Below are 13,477 nucleotides of genomic sequence, written 5' to 3'. Positions count from 1 at the left end.
TTTCCCTCCCTTGAGTAAACTTGCCAATCCTTGGGTCCATGAGATAGAGTTTGGCCTGATATCGTCTCATTGGGCCCAGCCCCATGTGAATGGTCCATAACGATGGTACTTTCTTGAGTTGGAGTTTCCATATCCCTGACGATTGCTTATCCTTTGCTGTTACTTTTTTAGTTCCCTTTCTTGATAGAAAAATAAATTAAGGAAACAATTTGATTTTAGTTATGGGAAGGACAACATGTCCCCCGAATTAGAAAAGCCCATGCATTTGGACCCCTAGTGCCAAGAAGCCAGTGGAGGAAATAGTGTAAGGGTCTTGTGGCTGCTGTGGGTTTGGTGAAGCTTAATCCCTGTGAGGTTAAGTAGATTACAGAACTTATTGCATGTTAGGTTTAAGAGAGGCTGGTGAATTAAAGAATTGAATTGCAGTTAATTAAGAAAACCCAAACATGAATTTCATGACAGTAAATTTGAAAAATTTCATAATTGAAGGACATGGAATAATCCAAGTGAAATCAATACCCCAAAATGGTTGCATATTGATGAACCAAAACTTTCTTGCCATTTCTTGTTTTATTGCTTTCTTCTAATTTACAATACATTATATATTGTTTTCACCGAATGAACTCACTTCAATCTTTATTAATTGACAGCTCAAATAACATTAAAATAGTGAATTGCATTTTGATCTTTCAATCTTCCAGGGACGATAACAACTCTGCTCAATTTGTACTACTTGCTCAGCCCGATATACTTGTAAAAAATATTCAACACCTACTCACAGAAACCCCCCCCCCCATAGCTCAACAAACATAAAAGAAAATTGTACCATACTACCTAAAAATGTAAGAATAAGCCAAGAAAACCAATTAAAAATACCTGTTAAGAGTAATTTAGATAGAATATCAACATCAGGAACCTCTGGAGATAAAACAGCTGGAGTGTCTAACACATAAATATTGGGATGGCTAGCAATCTGAATGAAAGGAAAAGCTTCATTAGTAAGAAAAGCACAAAATATGCTAATATAAAGACAAAAAGTAAAATAGGGAAAGTGATTGATATCTTATCGCAGATTGTCCCACAAAGAGTATGCAATTAAATAAGCATCACCAAGTTAACTCAACATTTAAATACCTGAGTTTTTTTCTTCAAAAAGACATTTAACCTTTCAATTTTTTTTCCAGAATGCAAGTCATCTTATTGAATGAAATAGCAGCCATGCCAAAAGTTATTTTTCTTTATTTTTAATGTATATTCTTGGAAGTATAATAGAAGTTGGCTACAAATGATTTGCATGTTGGAACAACTGAGAGGTGTTTAACACAATGGAAACTTACATTCTCAATTACTCTATATAAACATACATATGTATAATATTCATGTATCCAGTTTATTACAACTGAAAAGAAGCTTACATTTGGAAATATGCTTGATTAATTGATGAAGTTGACAATCTATGAAAAAAGTAATATTGTGGTTCTTATCTAGGAATGTAAAATCCCCAGGTTTTGGAAGGCACAAGCATGTGTGCTGGTGGTTTCTTAGTTTGATACAAAAAGTAATTCAAGAGCTTCGTACCATTAGTAACTTTTTAGAAGATATATCTGTTCTTGTTTTTGGTGGTTTTGTTTAACGTGACATCCTATTACCCCCTACTTTTGAGCATTTTTTTTTATGCTATAGAGAAGTTTTCTCTAAATAACAAAAAATCTTACCAGCTTACCAAACATGAGCATCTTAGACAAGCATACTAGATATCTGTGAATGTAACATGCCTAGATGAGCATACCTGTGCACAAATAACCTTCCCAAAGTTAAAACTATCATTGGTCAAGTTGTTGTTGTGTTCCAAATGATGGTCAAATTTTAATTAAGCCAAAAAATAGATTGTCAAAAAGAAAAGAATGACAAAAGTTTGTATGAGACTCAGCATTTACAAACTCTGTCTAGAGGCTAATTAAGAGTTCTGAGATCCACCAACATGACATTAAATTTATAGAACACATGATGATTGATGAAAGCATACAACTTTGGACGTCTACAAACAATTGTCTTTCCAGCAAAACTATAAAGAGTACAGTGACACAGAAAAAAAATGGCCAACCTTATAACTTCTTATGTCTTTAGTCTCTCCTGGCTCTGGACTCACAGTTGCATGCTTTAACTTTCCTTTTTCTACAAAACAAAAATCACAGGTAAAACAAATAAATAAAAGTTAAAATCTTGTGAACAAGTATCCACTTGTGTCTCTCAAACATTGAGAATATCATTTATCCCCTTCAACTAGAACTGTAATAATAATTTAAATACCTGCTGCCCTAATTCTCCCCACTTGATGCAAGGCATTAGCAAGTGCCGATTTACCAACATTTGGAATCCCTATTAACATTACTGTTGCAGTATACTTATTATCTTGATCACTTCTCAATTTTCCCACCTGGCGTTGTATAAGGCTAAGGAACTGTCTAAAAGAAAAGGTCTATATTAGTAAATTAATTATAAAATCAGTATCGATTAAGAGGGCCGGTGGGATTGCGGTGAAATAAAAATTCAATATACCAGTCCAGAGTTACTCTTTTTTTCATACTCCATGGAGAACCTTTTTCTTTTCCAAAGTTTAAAAAACAGTTTTTTCTTCATATTCTGAGCAAAATTACTTTGCAACTAAGAAATTCAACATCAAATATGAATCTCACCAAGTTAGATCATCCTAGTCAGTACGAAATTTCTCAGAATCTTATTTCCACACTAAAAAAATGAATTGACAAGAGAAACAAAGCAAAAGAAAACAACAAAAGAATTATAAAAAAAAAAGCATAAGGAATAGCAACAACTAAGTACAAACAATTTTCAGAATCACAAACTGAAACTGACCATTCCTTAGGTTACACTTAAACTGCCTCACTGAAGTAAGGACATACTAATCAATAATACTATTTTTGTGCATTACAGACAAAACCATGGTGATACCATTCCAGCATATACACATAGAGATTCCTTATTAGTTAATAACTAATATCAAATGTGAACAATTAATTCTCTGTTGCTGAGAAAAGTGAATTATTCGTTCCTCACGCTGTGATATTTGCATAAGATGATTCGTTCCTGAGACACAACAGAAGAACCCGCAAAGAGGAAGCTAAAGTTTACCTGTCTGATACTGTCCTTGTTATGAGCATTGACTTCACAAGATATGCAGTTCATTTCTCTAAAGTAATCCATCCATGCCTATTCACAGAATTAATATTAAGATAACAAAACTCATAAATTATTAAATTTAAAAGGAACACAATTTTGCCCATTATTACAAGACAAGATATGCAGTAAAAGTTAAAAATGAGAAAATAAAACAGAGAAAGAGAGGAGCACGAACCTGTAAAGCGGAACGAGAAGCGAGATCAGCTTTGTTGAGCGCAATAATATGGTTTGAGGAAGTTTGGTAGTAATCTCTGAGTAAGTGACATTGAGAGGACAAGGGAATCTGGAATAAAAGAATGTGATGATGATAAATAAAGTGAAACTGGAAAATGCGAGGAAAGTAATAGTAGTTAGTTACCCACCCTTGCATCTGTGACGTGGACGATGAGATCAACGAAGGGGATTCTTTCGGCGATGGCGCAAGAAGCAGCGGACATGAAAGGGTCATGCCATAATCGTCCTTGCAACACGCTGCTTTTTCTCCTTACAATTCTTTCTTTTACTGCTCGCCCTACTCGTCTACCAAAGTGCAAAGCTGCCATTCCACTTCCAGTTTCACTTTAAGTTTAAATCAACGCACTGTTGTTCGTTTTCGCCAAAACATGTGTATTTCTTTTAAGTTCTTTTTTTTCTTCAAGAATTAGAGGGAATAACTACACCAGAGATTATTGTACCCAAAAAAAAACATAAAGTAAACAACTGGTTTAGTCAACACTACACTCTGATTTTGATGTCTAACTTATTAAAAAAAACACTTTTGCTTCCCACACCCCTCATTTTACTTCCCACACCCCTCAATTTTTTTGTAAACCCAAAATACCCAAATTATCCTTCCCTCTTTATTCACTTAACCCTTCATTTTTATCTTCATCATCTTCATCTTCATTAACCTAACATTTTCAATCTTCTTCAATATTTTTCAATCATTTTGATACATTTCATCTTCAATAATCTTCAATCACTTTCAACATATTCATCATCTTAATCATTATAGTGACCCAAATCAACTAGGTATGTATTTTGTTGGGGTTTTGTAGCTTAAATATTTTTTTTCAAAATATGGGTTTCGTACGTGAACTACGTTTACGTGAAACGAATTCACATAAAATTAAGAAAATTCAGATGCTACGTGAATTAAGTTTACCTAAACGTACGTGAATTAAGATTGCGTACATCAATGGAGTTTTAAAATTTCATATAAAATACGTGAACTGAGATAACGTACACATACGTGTGAACTCAGTTCACGTATAAGTAAGAATTTGAAAAATCTCAGTCATACCTGAACTGAGTTTACGTATGTTCACTTGAATTCAATTTACGTATTTGCTACGTAAACTGAGTTCACGTACACATACGTTATCTCAATTCACGTACACATAAGTTATCTCAATTCACGTAAAAGTGATAAAATTTGGAACAACCATTGATGAACATTCAAAAACAACCATTCAAAAAACCCTAAACCATTAAAAAAAACAACAACACGAAAACGAAAAACAACAATTGCTTACTTGATTGAAGATTATACTGGGTTTAGGGTTGAAAATGATTGAAGATTGCTTACTTGATTCAAGAATGTAGATGATTGAAGATGAAAGTGTTAGGTTAATGAAGATGAAGAAGTTAGAAATGATGAGTTAATTGAATAAAGAGAGAAGGGTAGTTTGGGTATTTAGGGTTTACAAAAAATTTAAGGGATGTGGGAAGTAAATTGAGAGGTGTGGGAAGCAAAAGTGTAAAAAAATTAACTTCTTTCATAAATTATTTTGATGATTCTATAACTAATTTGTGTTTTTTGATAATCATATATCAAAATAACGGTATCTTATTATCAACAAAAAAAAAACTAGGAACATGGTGCATTTTTTATTGGATTGAATACAAAGTGAGAGTAGATAAATAAATGATCTAATTTCTAAAAAGTCAAATTTTCTTAAATTATTTTATTTTTATTACTTTAATTCATCAAATTATAAATTAAATTAATAACAATAATGCAATTAATTTCGTGTACTTCAATTGAAGTTTCACCATAACTTTGACCGGTGTTGGAATCGATCATTGATAATTGAATCGAGGGATGTTCATGACCAGCAAATAGAGAGAAAATATTGTCCGGGTAATTTTATTTTATGATGTAAACAAAATTAAGGATTTACAAATAATTTTAAAATGGTTGAAATCTGTTGTGCAGCCCCTCAGACAAAGCCCTTAAACTTTGTATTTCAAGTAATAAAAGGTCCTTCCGGAAGCAAATATGTTATTATTGATGATAGACATCTTAAGAGTGCCCAAGGATTTCTCAGAGCGCATAGTGCTGCATGAGAAAATACATTGTATTGAATTATTTTTAGGATAGGAGAAAATGAATCTAATTGAATTGATTGAATTAGAATACAATGCAGCTAGATATATACTATATAGTACAGGGAGAGAACTAACTCTGTAATTGAATCAGCGTCAGCTAAGATATCAAGTCAACTGAATCAGTGTTAGCTAAGCTAACTATCTAACTGACTTGAATAGAAGAAAACAAAAGTATCTGCTGTCTAAAACCAGAAGATTCAAATCCATATCAGCTACCTTAACAATAAGAGCAAGTGCCAATTCGTACCTGCCTCTGTTAACTGCAAGTAATGAGTTCACCTCATCAACTCATCCTCTCCCAAAGGAACCACAATAACACATCCCATTTTTGGTCAAATCCTTCATTCAAAACACAATACTTCACCAACTATATTTTTTCTATTTTACTGATAATGCTTTCATTACGAGAAAAGATCGAGACAAAAATGGGTATGGAGAAAATACATTACTTGACAACAAGATTTCAAATTAGGACAAAACTTACCTACATTACTATAGGTGTTGTTTTTCTAGTAAAACTAGCAACAAATGCTCGTAACTAGTCAGAGCTCATAAATCATGACTGTCCCAAAAAAGAATAGACACAAATGTTTTTAGAGTGTGGTGGTGAAAAAAAATAGTCTACAATATTTTAATGAATATGTATGCTAAAGGGACAAAATTATCAATAGGGCAATTGCCCCCATCGCCTTGTACTTAGCTGAGTCCCTGGTCCCAACATTTTATGCCTCCAAAGAGTATTTATTAGTGCACAACAACATCTGTGATACTGTAGATAAATTTTGTCCTTAAAGTTACAGTAAGCGAAAGCAAATGTGGCCAAAACATCAATAGATTCTCGAGATCTTTGCAACTTCGATTGCATCGACACCAGCAATATTTGTCTGATGTTCAACAATATTAAATACTGCATCTCATCCATGAATGCAATTTTCGCCACATGAATCAAGATTTTACATTACGGTCTACAAAAGCAACTGTAGCCACAACACAAGATCAACCTTTTAAAGGCCTCCTCAACTACAATTGTAGCCACATCAATCGACCGTAGTTATATGCCATTTTTAATATTCAGAATTCCACATGTGGCCATATTTTAAAACCATGCTTTCACTTTCACACATGCAATAAATCTCATCACGACTCAGAATACACAACCCAGCTACTACCACTCGTCACCTTCACTCCCTTCTCTTTCATTTCCCTTCTCATTCTATCAGCTTCCTCTTGTCTCCCAACACTGGCATAAATCTTAGCCAACAGAACATAGTTCGCAGCATTATCCGGCTCAACCTCAACCAAAGCCTTCCCCGCAATCTCGGCCAACTCCAACTCTCCATAATTCCTACAAGCACCAAGAAGAGCACCCCATGCCTTAGCAGTAACCTTCACAGGCATCCCTTTAATAACCTCATAAGCTTCATACAATCTCCCAGCTCTACTCAAAACATCAACCAAACAAGAATAATGTTCGCTATTTGGCTCAACACCATAATCCCTATGCATCCTCATAAAACAACACAAAGCCTCATCATCTAACCCAGCATGACTACAAGCCTTCAAAACACCAAGAAAAGTTATCCCATCCGGCTTCACACCCGAAACCTCCATTTCTCGAAAAACCTCCAACGCTTCCCTCGCTTCGCCGTGCAATGCACAAGCAGATATTAAACTACTCCAAACAACCACATCCTTATCACATCCCCTCATCCTCTGAAAAACTTTCCGCGAATTCATCAAACAACCACATCTCCCATAAGCTTCAATAAACCCACTACTCAACTGAGGATGTTCATCAATATCATTCCTTATCGCATAACCATGAATCTCTTTAATCAAATTCAATGCTGCCAACGAAACAGAAGCCGGAAGAAGGGCCAAAAGCGTTATCAAACGCGGCTTCAGTTTTAAATCCAACATCTTCCTATAAAACCATATAGCTTTAAACGAGGAATCGTCCTGATTTGACGTCGACAAGGCGGCAATAATCGGGTTAAAAGTGGATTCATTAGGAGGTACATGCATGACATTAAATAGTTTAAGTGCAGTGGTAACATGATGGGAATGGGAGTAAAGTGAAATGATGGAGTTCCAAATGACGACATTTGGGTGAGGAGTTTCATCAAACAGTTTACGTGCGGAAGTGAGAGAAATGCAGTGACCGTAGAGGTTGATGAGGGAGGAAGAGAGGAATGGGTTGGTTGAAAGAAATGAGGATTTAATGAGGTGAGAGTGGATGGAAGTGGCGAGGAAGGGGAGATTGAGGGCGGTGCAGGATTTGAGAGCGAGAGTGAAGACGTGTGGGTCGAGTGTGATGAGAAGAGTGGAGTGCATGTGGTGGAAGATTGTAAGGGCTTGTTTGTGACGGGAATTGTTTACGTGTGTTGTTATTAGTTTTGTTAAGGAGAGGAGTTGATGGTGGTTGGATGAAAACAAAGAGGAAGAGGAGGCCATCACTTCCACTTCGACACCACTTCCTCAGTCCGAAGTCCAAACGTGTATTATGTAAATGGCATACATTATTATAAGACACTAATAAAAAATTTGAGCAAATATTAATACACATTTACTAAAATATTTTAAAGCTACAGTATTATTGAAAGAAAATTAATGTATTCAATACAACCTTTATTAAAGAATGATGGATAAATTTAGTATTTGATTGATTGACTCTTGAAGTTATTAGGGAAACACGTTCGTTTTTATCGGCGAGTATATCAAAGTAAACATATCAAAACATACATGCGGAAATGGGTATATATTTTTTACATAAATAATTTTTTTTTCGACGAAGACAAATAAATATTGTAAAATACTGTTATGCTTTGATTGAAAAACGCAGTGGTAATCATGTTTGAGCAATTAGTTTTGTAGCTATTAACTAAATTTGAAAAATTGAATTCAGTAATTTAAAGTAGTTTGAAAAGAATTTTACCATTTAAACTCTAATTAATTAACAACTAATATTTATAAAAAAAACAGTTTTGAAAATTTTAAAATCACAGTAGAGAATTATGGTGGACTAAAACCTATACATTGCACTTGACGGCAGGGGAAATGTCTCGGTCCAAATTTTTCAATGTCTGTGATGATTCTTTGGTGTTCTCATTTGCATGACATGAATTTCCTGTCACTCATATAATATAACATATTGCTTCTTAATATAAAGCCTTAGCACAATAGTATTGGTGTCTTCACAATACTATTATTGAGGTTTTATAATCAATCAATGTTTTACATTTATATTATCTCTGTTTAATCTATTTTTAACTCAAGCACAAATTCCATCACCAGAAAATGAAAAACCAGCTTAGCTTCTCCCAATCAACTCTAGACCCAGAAACTAGAGCATGACCAAGTTCAAGTAGTCACGAACCTTGCAAAGACATGAACCTCCCTTTTGTTTTGTATTCACTTTAGCATAAATACATTAGCATTTAATGTACAGAAGAACGGATTCAACTATTTCAGTATGTATATTAATGTTTACTATTATAATATTAGTTTCAAAACAAAAAAATATATTATTAGTTTCAAAACAAAAAAATTATAGAAGATAGAGCATAAACTTAAGGGTTAAAATAAAAATACACTGTTGATCATGACTTAATAATATGAACTGTGTGGATATTGTCTAATAACTTTATAATACAGTATCATAAGTATGACTTTTATCATGTAAATGTCTAGCATGATTAAGTCCATTTCAAATTTAAAAATAAATTAAAATGAACATGTGGTGCAAGCCAAATCAAACAGCTACTAAGTAGAAGATAGATCCTCCTTTTTATCTTTGACAATTTTTAATATTGATTCCCATGTCAGAAAAAGAACAGTATAGTGAGACACTTTCTTTATGCATGTCAGTTTATTAGATATAATACAAAGCACTAACATTGTATCCATATTCAACAAGAAAATAGGAAATTTATTTAGAGTTTTCTGCATCCGTTTGGGTGGTGTTGTCTCCAGGAGACGCTGTAAAATTACGCCTTTCCTCAGATGTAGCAGTGATGACTGGCATCCACAGGTCAGCTGTAGAACTTAATAGAGATTGCACCTGAGGATCTGCAGCCATGGTGGATGATATCATCTCATCAACATCATCCAATTTTGCTGATAATCTATCCAACTCCTTAGCTATTTCCAACTGTGTAAACAAAAATCAAGGAATTAAAAAAAGAAACGAAGAGAATGTTATTTCATCTCATCACAGAGATGCAGAGAACAGTTTCATCTAGTAATGGCTAAACTATAGAGAGAAAACCACCTCGTCAAGTTGTTTCGTCGACTTTGAAGGAACTTTTGTGACCTCTAGTCCAAGAGTTTCAATTTTGGAACGCAGTTCAACTTCTTCTTGATTTGTCAGTGCTTCTACCTACACAGTTTACCATTAGATATGCGTGAATATATTTAGTAATAACTGGTAAGAGATAAGGTAGAAATTGAACTATTGGTGAAATCCAGAGAAGCTGCATGCATATACTTGTTCTTCGATGCTTTTTAAGTATGAAAGCCTAATTACTTGAATTTGAATTATTTACAGAATCAAGGCATCGAGGGAAACAAAGTGGTTAAATCTTTTTCTGTTTACAAGAACAGTGGAAACAAGTTAAAAATTCTATAAAGCAGGTAATCTAAAATCCTAGTAAATGAAATGAAGATCATAGAATGCTTGGCATATATTTCTCTCAGCTGGAAAAAGTTAATCCAGCTCTACCTTAGGCCTTTAACACGAGAAATTCAGTTCACTATACTGTGAAGATTTTGAGCAATTTACAATACAGATTAGCAATGGAGAATATAAAAATTCCAAGATTCAACTGACAAGCTGTGGATTTTGTTTATGTGAGAAGAAGACCGATAGAAGTTTCAGTTAGAAAAGTGGAGTAATGAAGGATAACCAATAATTAGGCATTTTTGTTGTATGATATCCTCTCTGATGCTCATTCATCTCCAAATTTTAGGAACCAAACACGACGCATATTAATCAATCGATAACTTAGTCCAAAAAAATACTGTTATACGGAAGATATCCATACTTGATTGTTTTGTTTACTGTATTGTGGTCCAAAAGTATTCATAGTTAAAACATTAGCAACAGCTTCATGATGAAGCATGCAATGCAACCATATGTTGCAAAGGGATATTGCAGGGTCCAGACAACTGTATGTGACCTTTCAAAAGTATTATACAGTTTATACTGCATGATGGCACAGCAATGAACTATAGTATTAGTGGTGCACTGCACAGCCACATAATTGGATTTTTAGATATGAAGCCATCTAAAATACAAGTGAATACGAATTAAGATAACAATATTCATCTTACCACTTAAATTTTTCTAACATGCATATCACTGACATGGATAAATTGCTTTTATCTCCCAACTTGACAATTTATGTAGCACAAGGAAAGCCCAAAGAAGTGTGTAAACTCATATTGAGTGTGGCTTTAGAACCATTGTTTCCCCCAAAGACAATTAGACAACACTTAAGCAGGGTTATCAAATCGAGACTCGAATCATAGATTAGAGGAATGAAGACCTATTTTATAAATTGTGAATCGAATCTTATTATGAATCACAAGATACATAATCAATAAAAATATGACATGTTTAAGCAAGAACAAGTGAAAAATAAGTTAATATTTCATATACAAACTTCAAAGTAATTCAAGGATTCAAGTCATAGATCAAAATGACAAAAATATTGGCTCGGTACACAAAATTTAGGGTTAAGTTGCAATTCATCGTAATGAATTGAGATTCACAGTTATGTCCAACTTCTAAGGGCCCTGGGTATAGGTGTGGGTTCTAACTTCTAAGGAGAAGCCCAATGTGTGGAGAGTCTATTTGTCGAGGAAAATAATAGAGAATGGGAATGATGAAGTGCCTCAAGGTGGAGAGCATAAAGGAATCGAAGAGGGGACAGAGAGGATCATCTTCAAAGTTTGTTAATCTGTCATGGGCAGTGAAAGAGCAATGTTATGTGGCAGTAGAAATCTACTTTCCTTACTGAATTTTCCTTTTTCTCATTAATAATACAAGCCTCGTTCCACCATTACTATTCTATTGTGTTTTCTGGCTTTCTGGTTCCTAACAGGTTCAGTTTTGTTTGAAATCGAGATATACTCACATGTTATGTAAGCCAGTACACTTATTTTTGTATTAGTAAAAAGGTACATGAATTTGATCCAAATACATATATCTTTGTACTTATATAAAAAACCGGAAAGCTAGAGGGAGTAATGATCTTTGAAGCACGAACACCTCTAGAATTAGACGAGTAGTAGTGTCCGACACACGTCAATGTCCAACACATGTACGACACTCGTATGACACCTCATACAAGTGTACCCAAAAAAACTTTTTTTTCTTTACCTCAACACACTTCTTAGACATATCTCCGACACATTTACAGGTTTAAAAATGTTTCAAAGCAATGATGATCAATGAAGTGGTTAAAGACATTAAACTTGATTGCATCATGTTTAGCTTTCCAATAGTAAATAGATGAGTGGATGTGAAAAAATAGCAAATTTACCTGCACGTATGTATATACTTTTAGATCTTTTATTAATAATGTTCATATTTTATTTAATTATAATACATAAATAACTATATGTATATCAGATGTGTAAGACCCATTATCATTTGTCTAGAATATGATAATTTGGCCAGTTAACAGGTTGTTACAAGATGTCTATGTGGGAGTTTGTGCTTCATAGTTACTGATTACCATACACACTTCAAACAAGAGAAGCATCAACTTCTCATGAGTCACTAGAAGCACTATTAACTATTAAGAACTTACACAAAATTTACGTAGCTTCGACACTTCAAATTAAAGGCATATTTTAGTGTTCCAACACGTGTCGCTACCAGCACAATACTGACAAGTATTACATACAATCATTTCTATTTTTCTCAAATTATTACCTATGTTTACGTGTGAGTGTGAGTGTCTTCATATTAGAAAAAAATGTGATGCTATCACGTCGACATGAACAAAACCACATACAGATTCGAAAAATCAGTATTGGGGACAAAATGGAAAAGTGGGTCAACAAATAAATAAACCTCGTGAACGAGAGAAACAAGAGAAGAAAAATAATAATAAATAAATAGGGTACGTGTATGCAAGAGTGGTAGAAATTTGTGCAAGATAGATCTTGGTATAATAATGAACAAGATGATTAAAAAAGAAATCAGATAGAAAAAAATAAAATTAAAAAATAACGAGATTCAGAAATGATGAATGAAAAGATGGTGAAATGAACCTCAAGGAGAAGATTGGAGAGAAGCTGAAAGAGCTGAGCATCGGGCTTTCCATCCTCTGCCATGGGAATGCAACGGCGTCGTTCACTTGTAATAATAATTAAGTATGATTAATGATTGCAAATGCAACGACGCTGACTCTGTTCTTTGCGTTCCCCCCTTCTATGCGACCTCTTTCTCTTACCACTTCTTACTCTTACATCCCCTATTTTAAGACACAAATTAAATAATAATACCTATTCTCACAAATATTTTTAGTTATTTTTTAAACTTTTTCATCGTTTATCTCATTTCACACGTATTAAACAATATAGTCTTCGAAGTAATTTAAACAATATTAATTACAAAACACAATTCAAAAATACTACATTGAAAACAAATAAAACATTTACTCATTGTGAAAGATGGACAATATTGTGTTTGGGCCGTAATAGTTAAATATAAATTCTAATTCTTTACACAATATTACATATATTATAATTCTAGTGTTTGAACGGATTTTCTATATTAATGCATAAAACATTTTTTTATATCTTTAAATGTCTTTTGAAACAAATATATATATATACTCCTACAAATATTAAAAAAAAATGTTAATATGCTTCCTTTTTATAAGCATATTCTACTTTT

General features: G+C 33.5%; 3 protein-coding genes across 3 annotated transcripts in view; all 3 read right to left on the bottom strand.

Annotated features, from left to right (window-relative positions):
- LOC101498216 (DAR GTPase 2, mitochondrial) overlaps nt 1–3,870 on the bottom strand; it is a 6,292-nt gene extending 2,422 nt beyond the window's left edge. The window contains exons 1-6 of the mRNA XM_004488403.4: nt 3,561–3,870; nt 3,374–3,481; nt 3,151–3,228; nt 2,311–2,461; nt 2,105–2,175; nt 877–973 (exon numbers count right to left, since the gene is read on the bottom strand). Coding sequence (XP_004488460.1) covers nt 877–973; nt 2,105–2,175; nt 2,311–2,461; nt 3,151–3,228; nt 3,374–3,481; nt 3,561–3,740 — 685 coding nt within the window. The 5' untranslated portion in view covers nt 3,741–3,870. The remainder of the gene's footprint in view (nt 1–876; nt 974–2,104; nt 2,176–2,310; nt 2,462–3,150; nt 3,229–3,373; nt 3,482–3,560) is intronic.
- Nucleotides 3,871–5,299: 1,429 nt separating this feature from the next.
- Nucleotides 5,300–8,234, bottom strand: LOC101497895 (putative pentatricopeptide repeat-containing protein At1g03510). The gene has a single exon (XM_004488402.4). The coding sequence runs from the start codon at nt 8,020–8,022 to the stop codon at nt 6,706–6,708; it is 1,317 nt and encodes a 438-aa protein (XP_004488459.1). The 5' UTR covers nt 8,023–8,234; the 3' UTR covers nt 5,300–6,705.
- Nucleotides 8,235–9,331: 1,097 nt separating this feature from the next.
- On the bottom strand, nt 9,332–13,053 carry LOC101497563 (uncharacterized). Its single transcript, XM_004488401.4, has 3 exons — nt 12,850–13,053; nt 9,839–9,946; nt 9,332–9,718 (listed from the first exon to the last, which is right to left on the bottom strand). The coding sequence occupies exons 1-3, from the start codon at nt 12,910–12,912 to the stop codon at nt 9,497–9,499; spliced, it is 393 nt and encodes a 130-aa protein (XP_004488458.1). The 5' UTR covers nt 12,913–13,053; the 3' UTR covers nt 9,332–9,496.
- Nucleotides 13,054–13,477: the final 424 nt, after the last annotated feature.

Source organism: Cicer arietinum, chromosome 1 (assembly GCF_000331145.2).
Source record: "Cicer arietinum cultivar CDC Frontier isolate Library 1 chromosome 1, Cicar.CDCFrontier_v2.0, whole genome shotgun sequence".
Lineage (NCBI taxonomy): Eukaryota > Viridiplantae > Streptophyta > Magnoliopsida > Fabales > Fabaceae > Cicer > Cicer arietinum.
This window is presented reverse-complemented; position numbering and strand designations above follow the sequence as displayed.

Excerpts from the sequence above, each read along its gene's own strand:
- LOC101497563 (XM_004488401.4), bottom strand. The coding sequence starts at position 12,912 with ATGGCAGAGGATGGAAAGCCCGATGCTCAGCTCTTTCAGCTTCTCTCC. Across the intron at positions 9,947-12,849 it reads TCTCCAATCTTCTCCTTGAG|GTAGAAGCACTGACAAATCA; the intron begins GTTCATTTCACC and ends TAAACTGTGTAG. Across the intron at positions 9,719-9,838 it reads CGACGAAACAACTTGACGAG|TTGGAAATAGCTAAGGAGTT; the intron begins GTGGTTTTCTCT and ends TTGTTTACACAG.
- LOC101497895 (XM_004488402.4), bottom strand. The coding sequence starts at position 8,022 with ATGGCCTCCTCTTCCTCTTTGTTTTCATCCAACCACCATCAACTCCTC.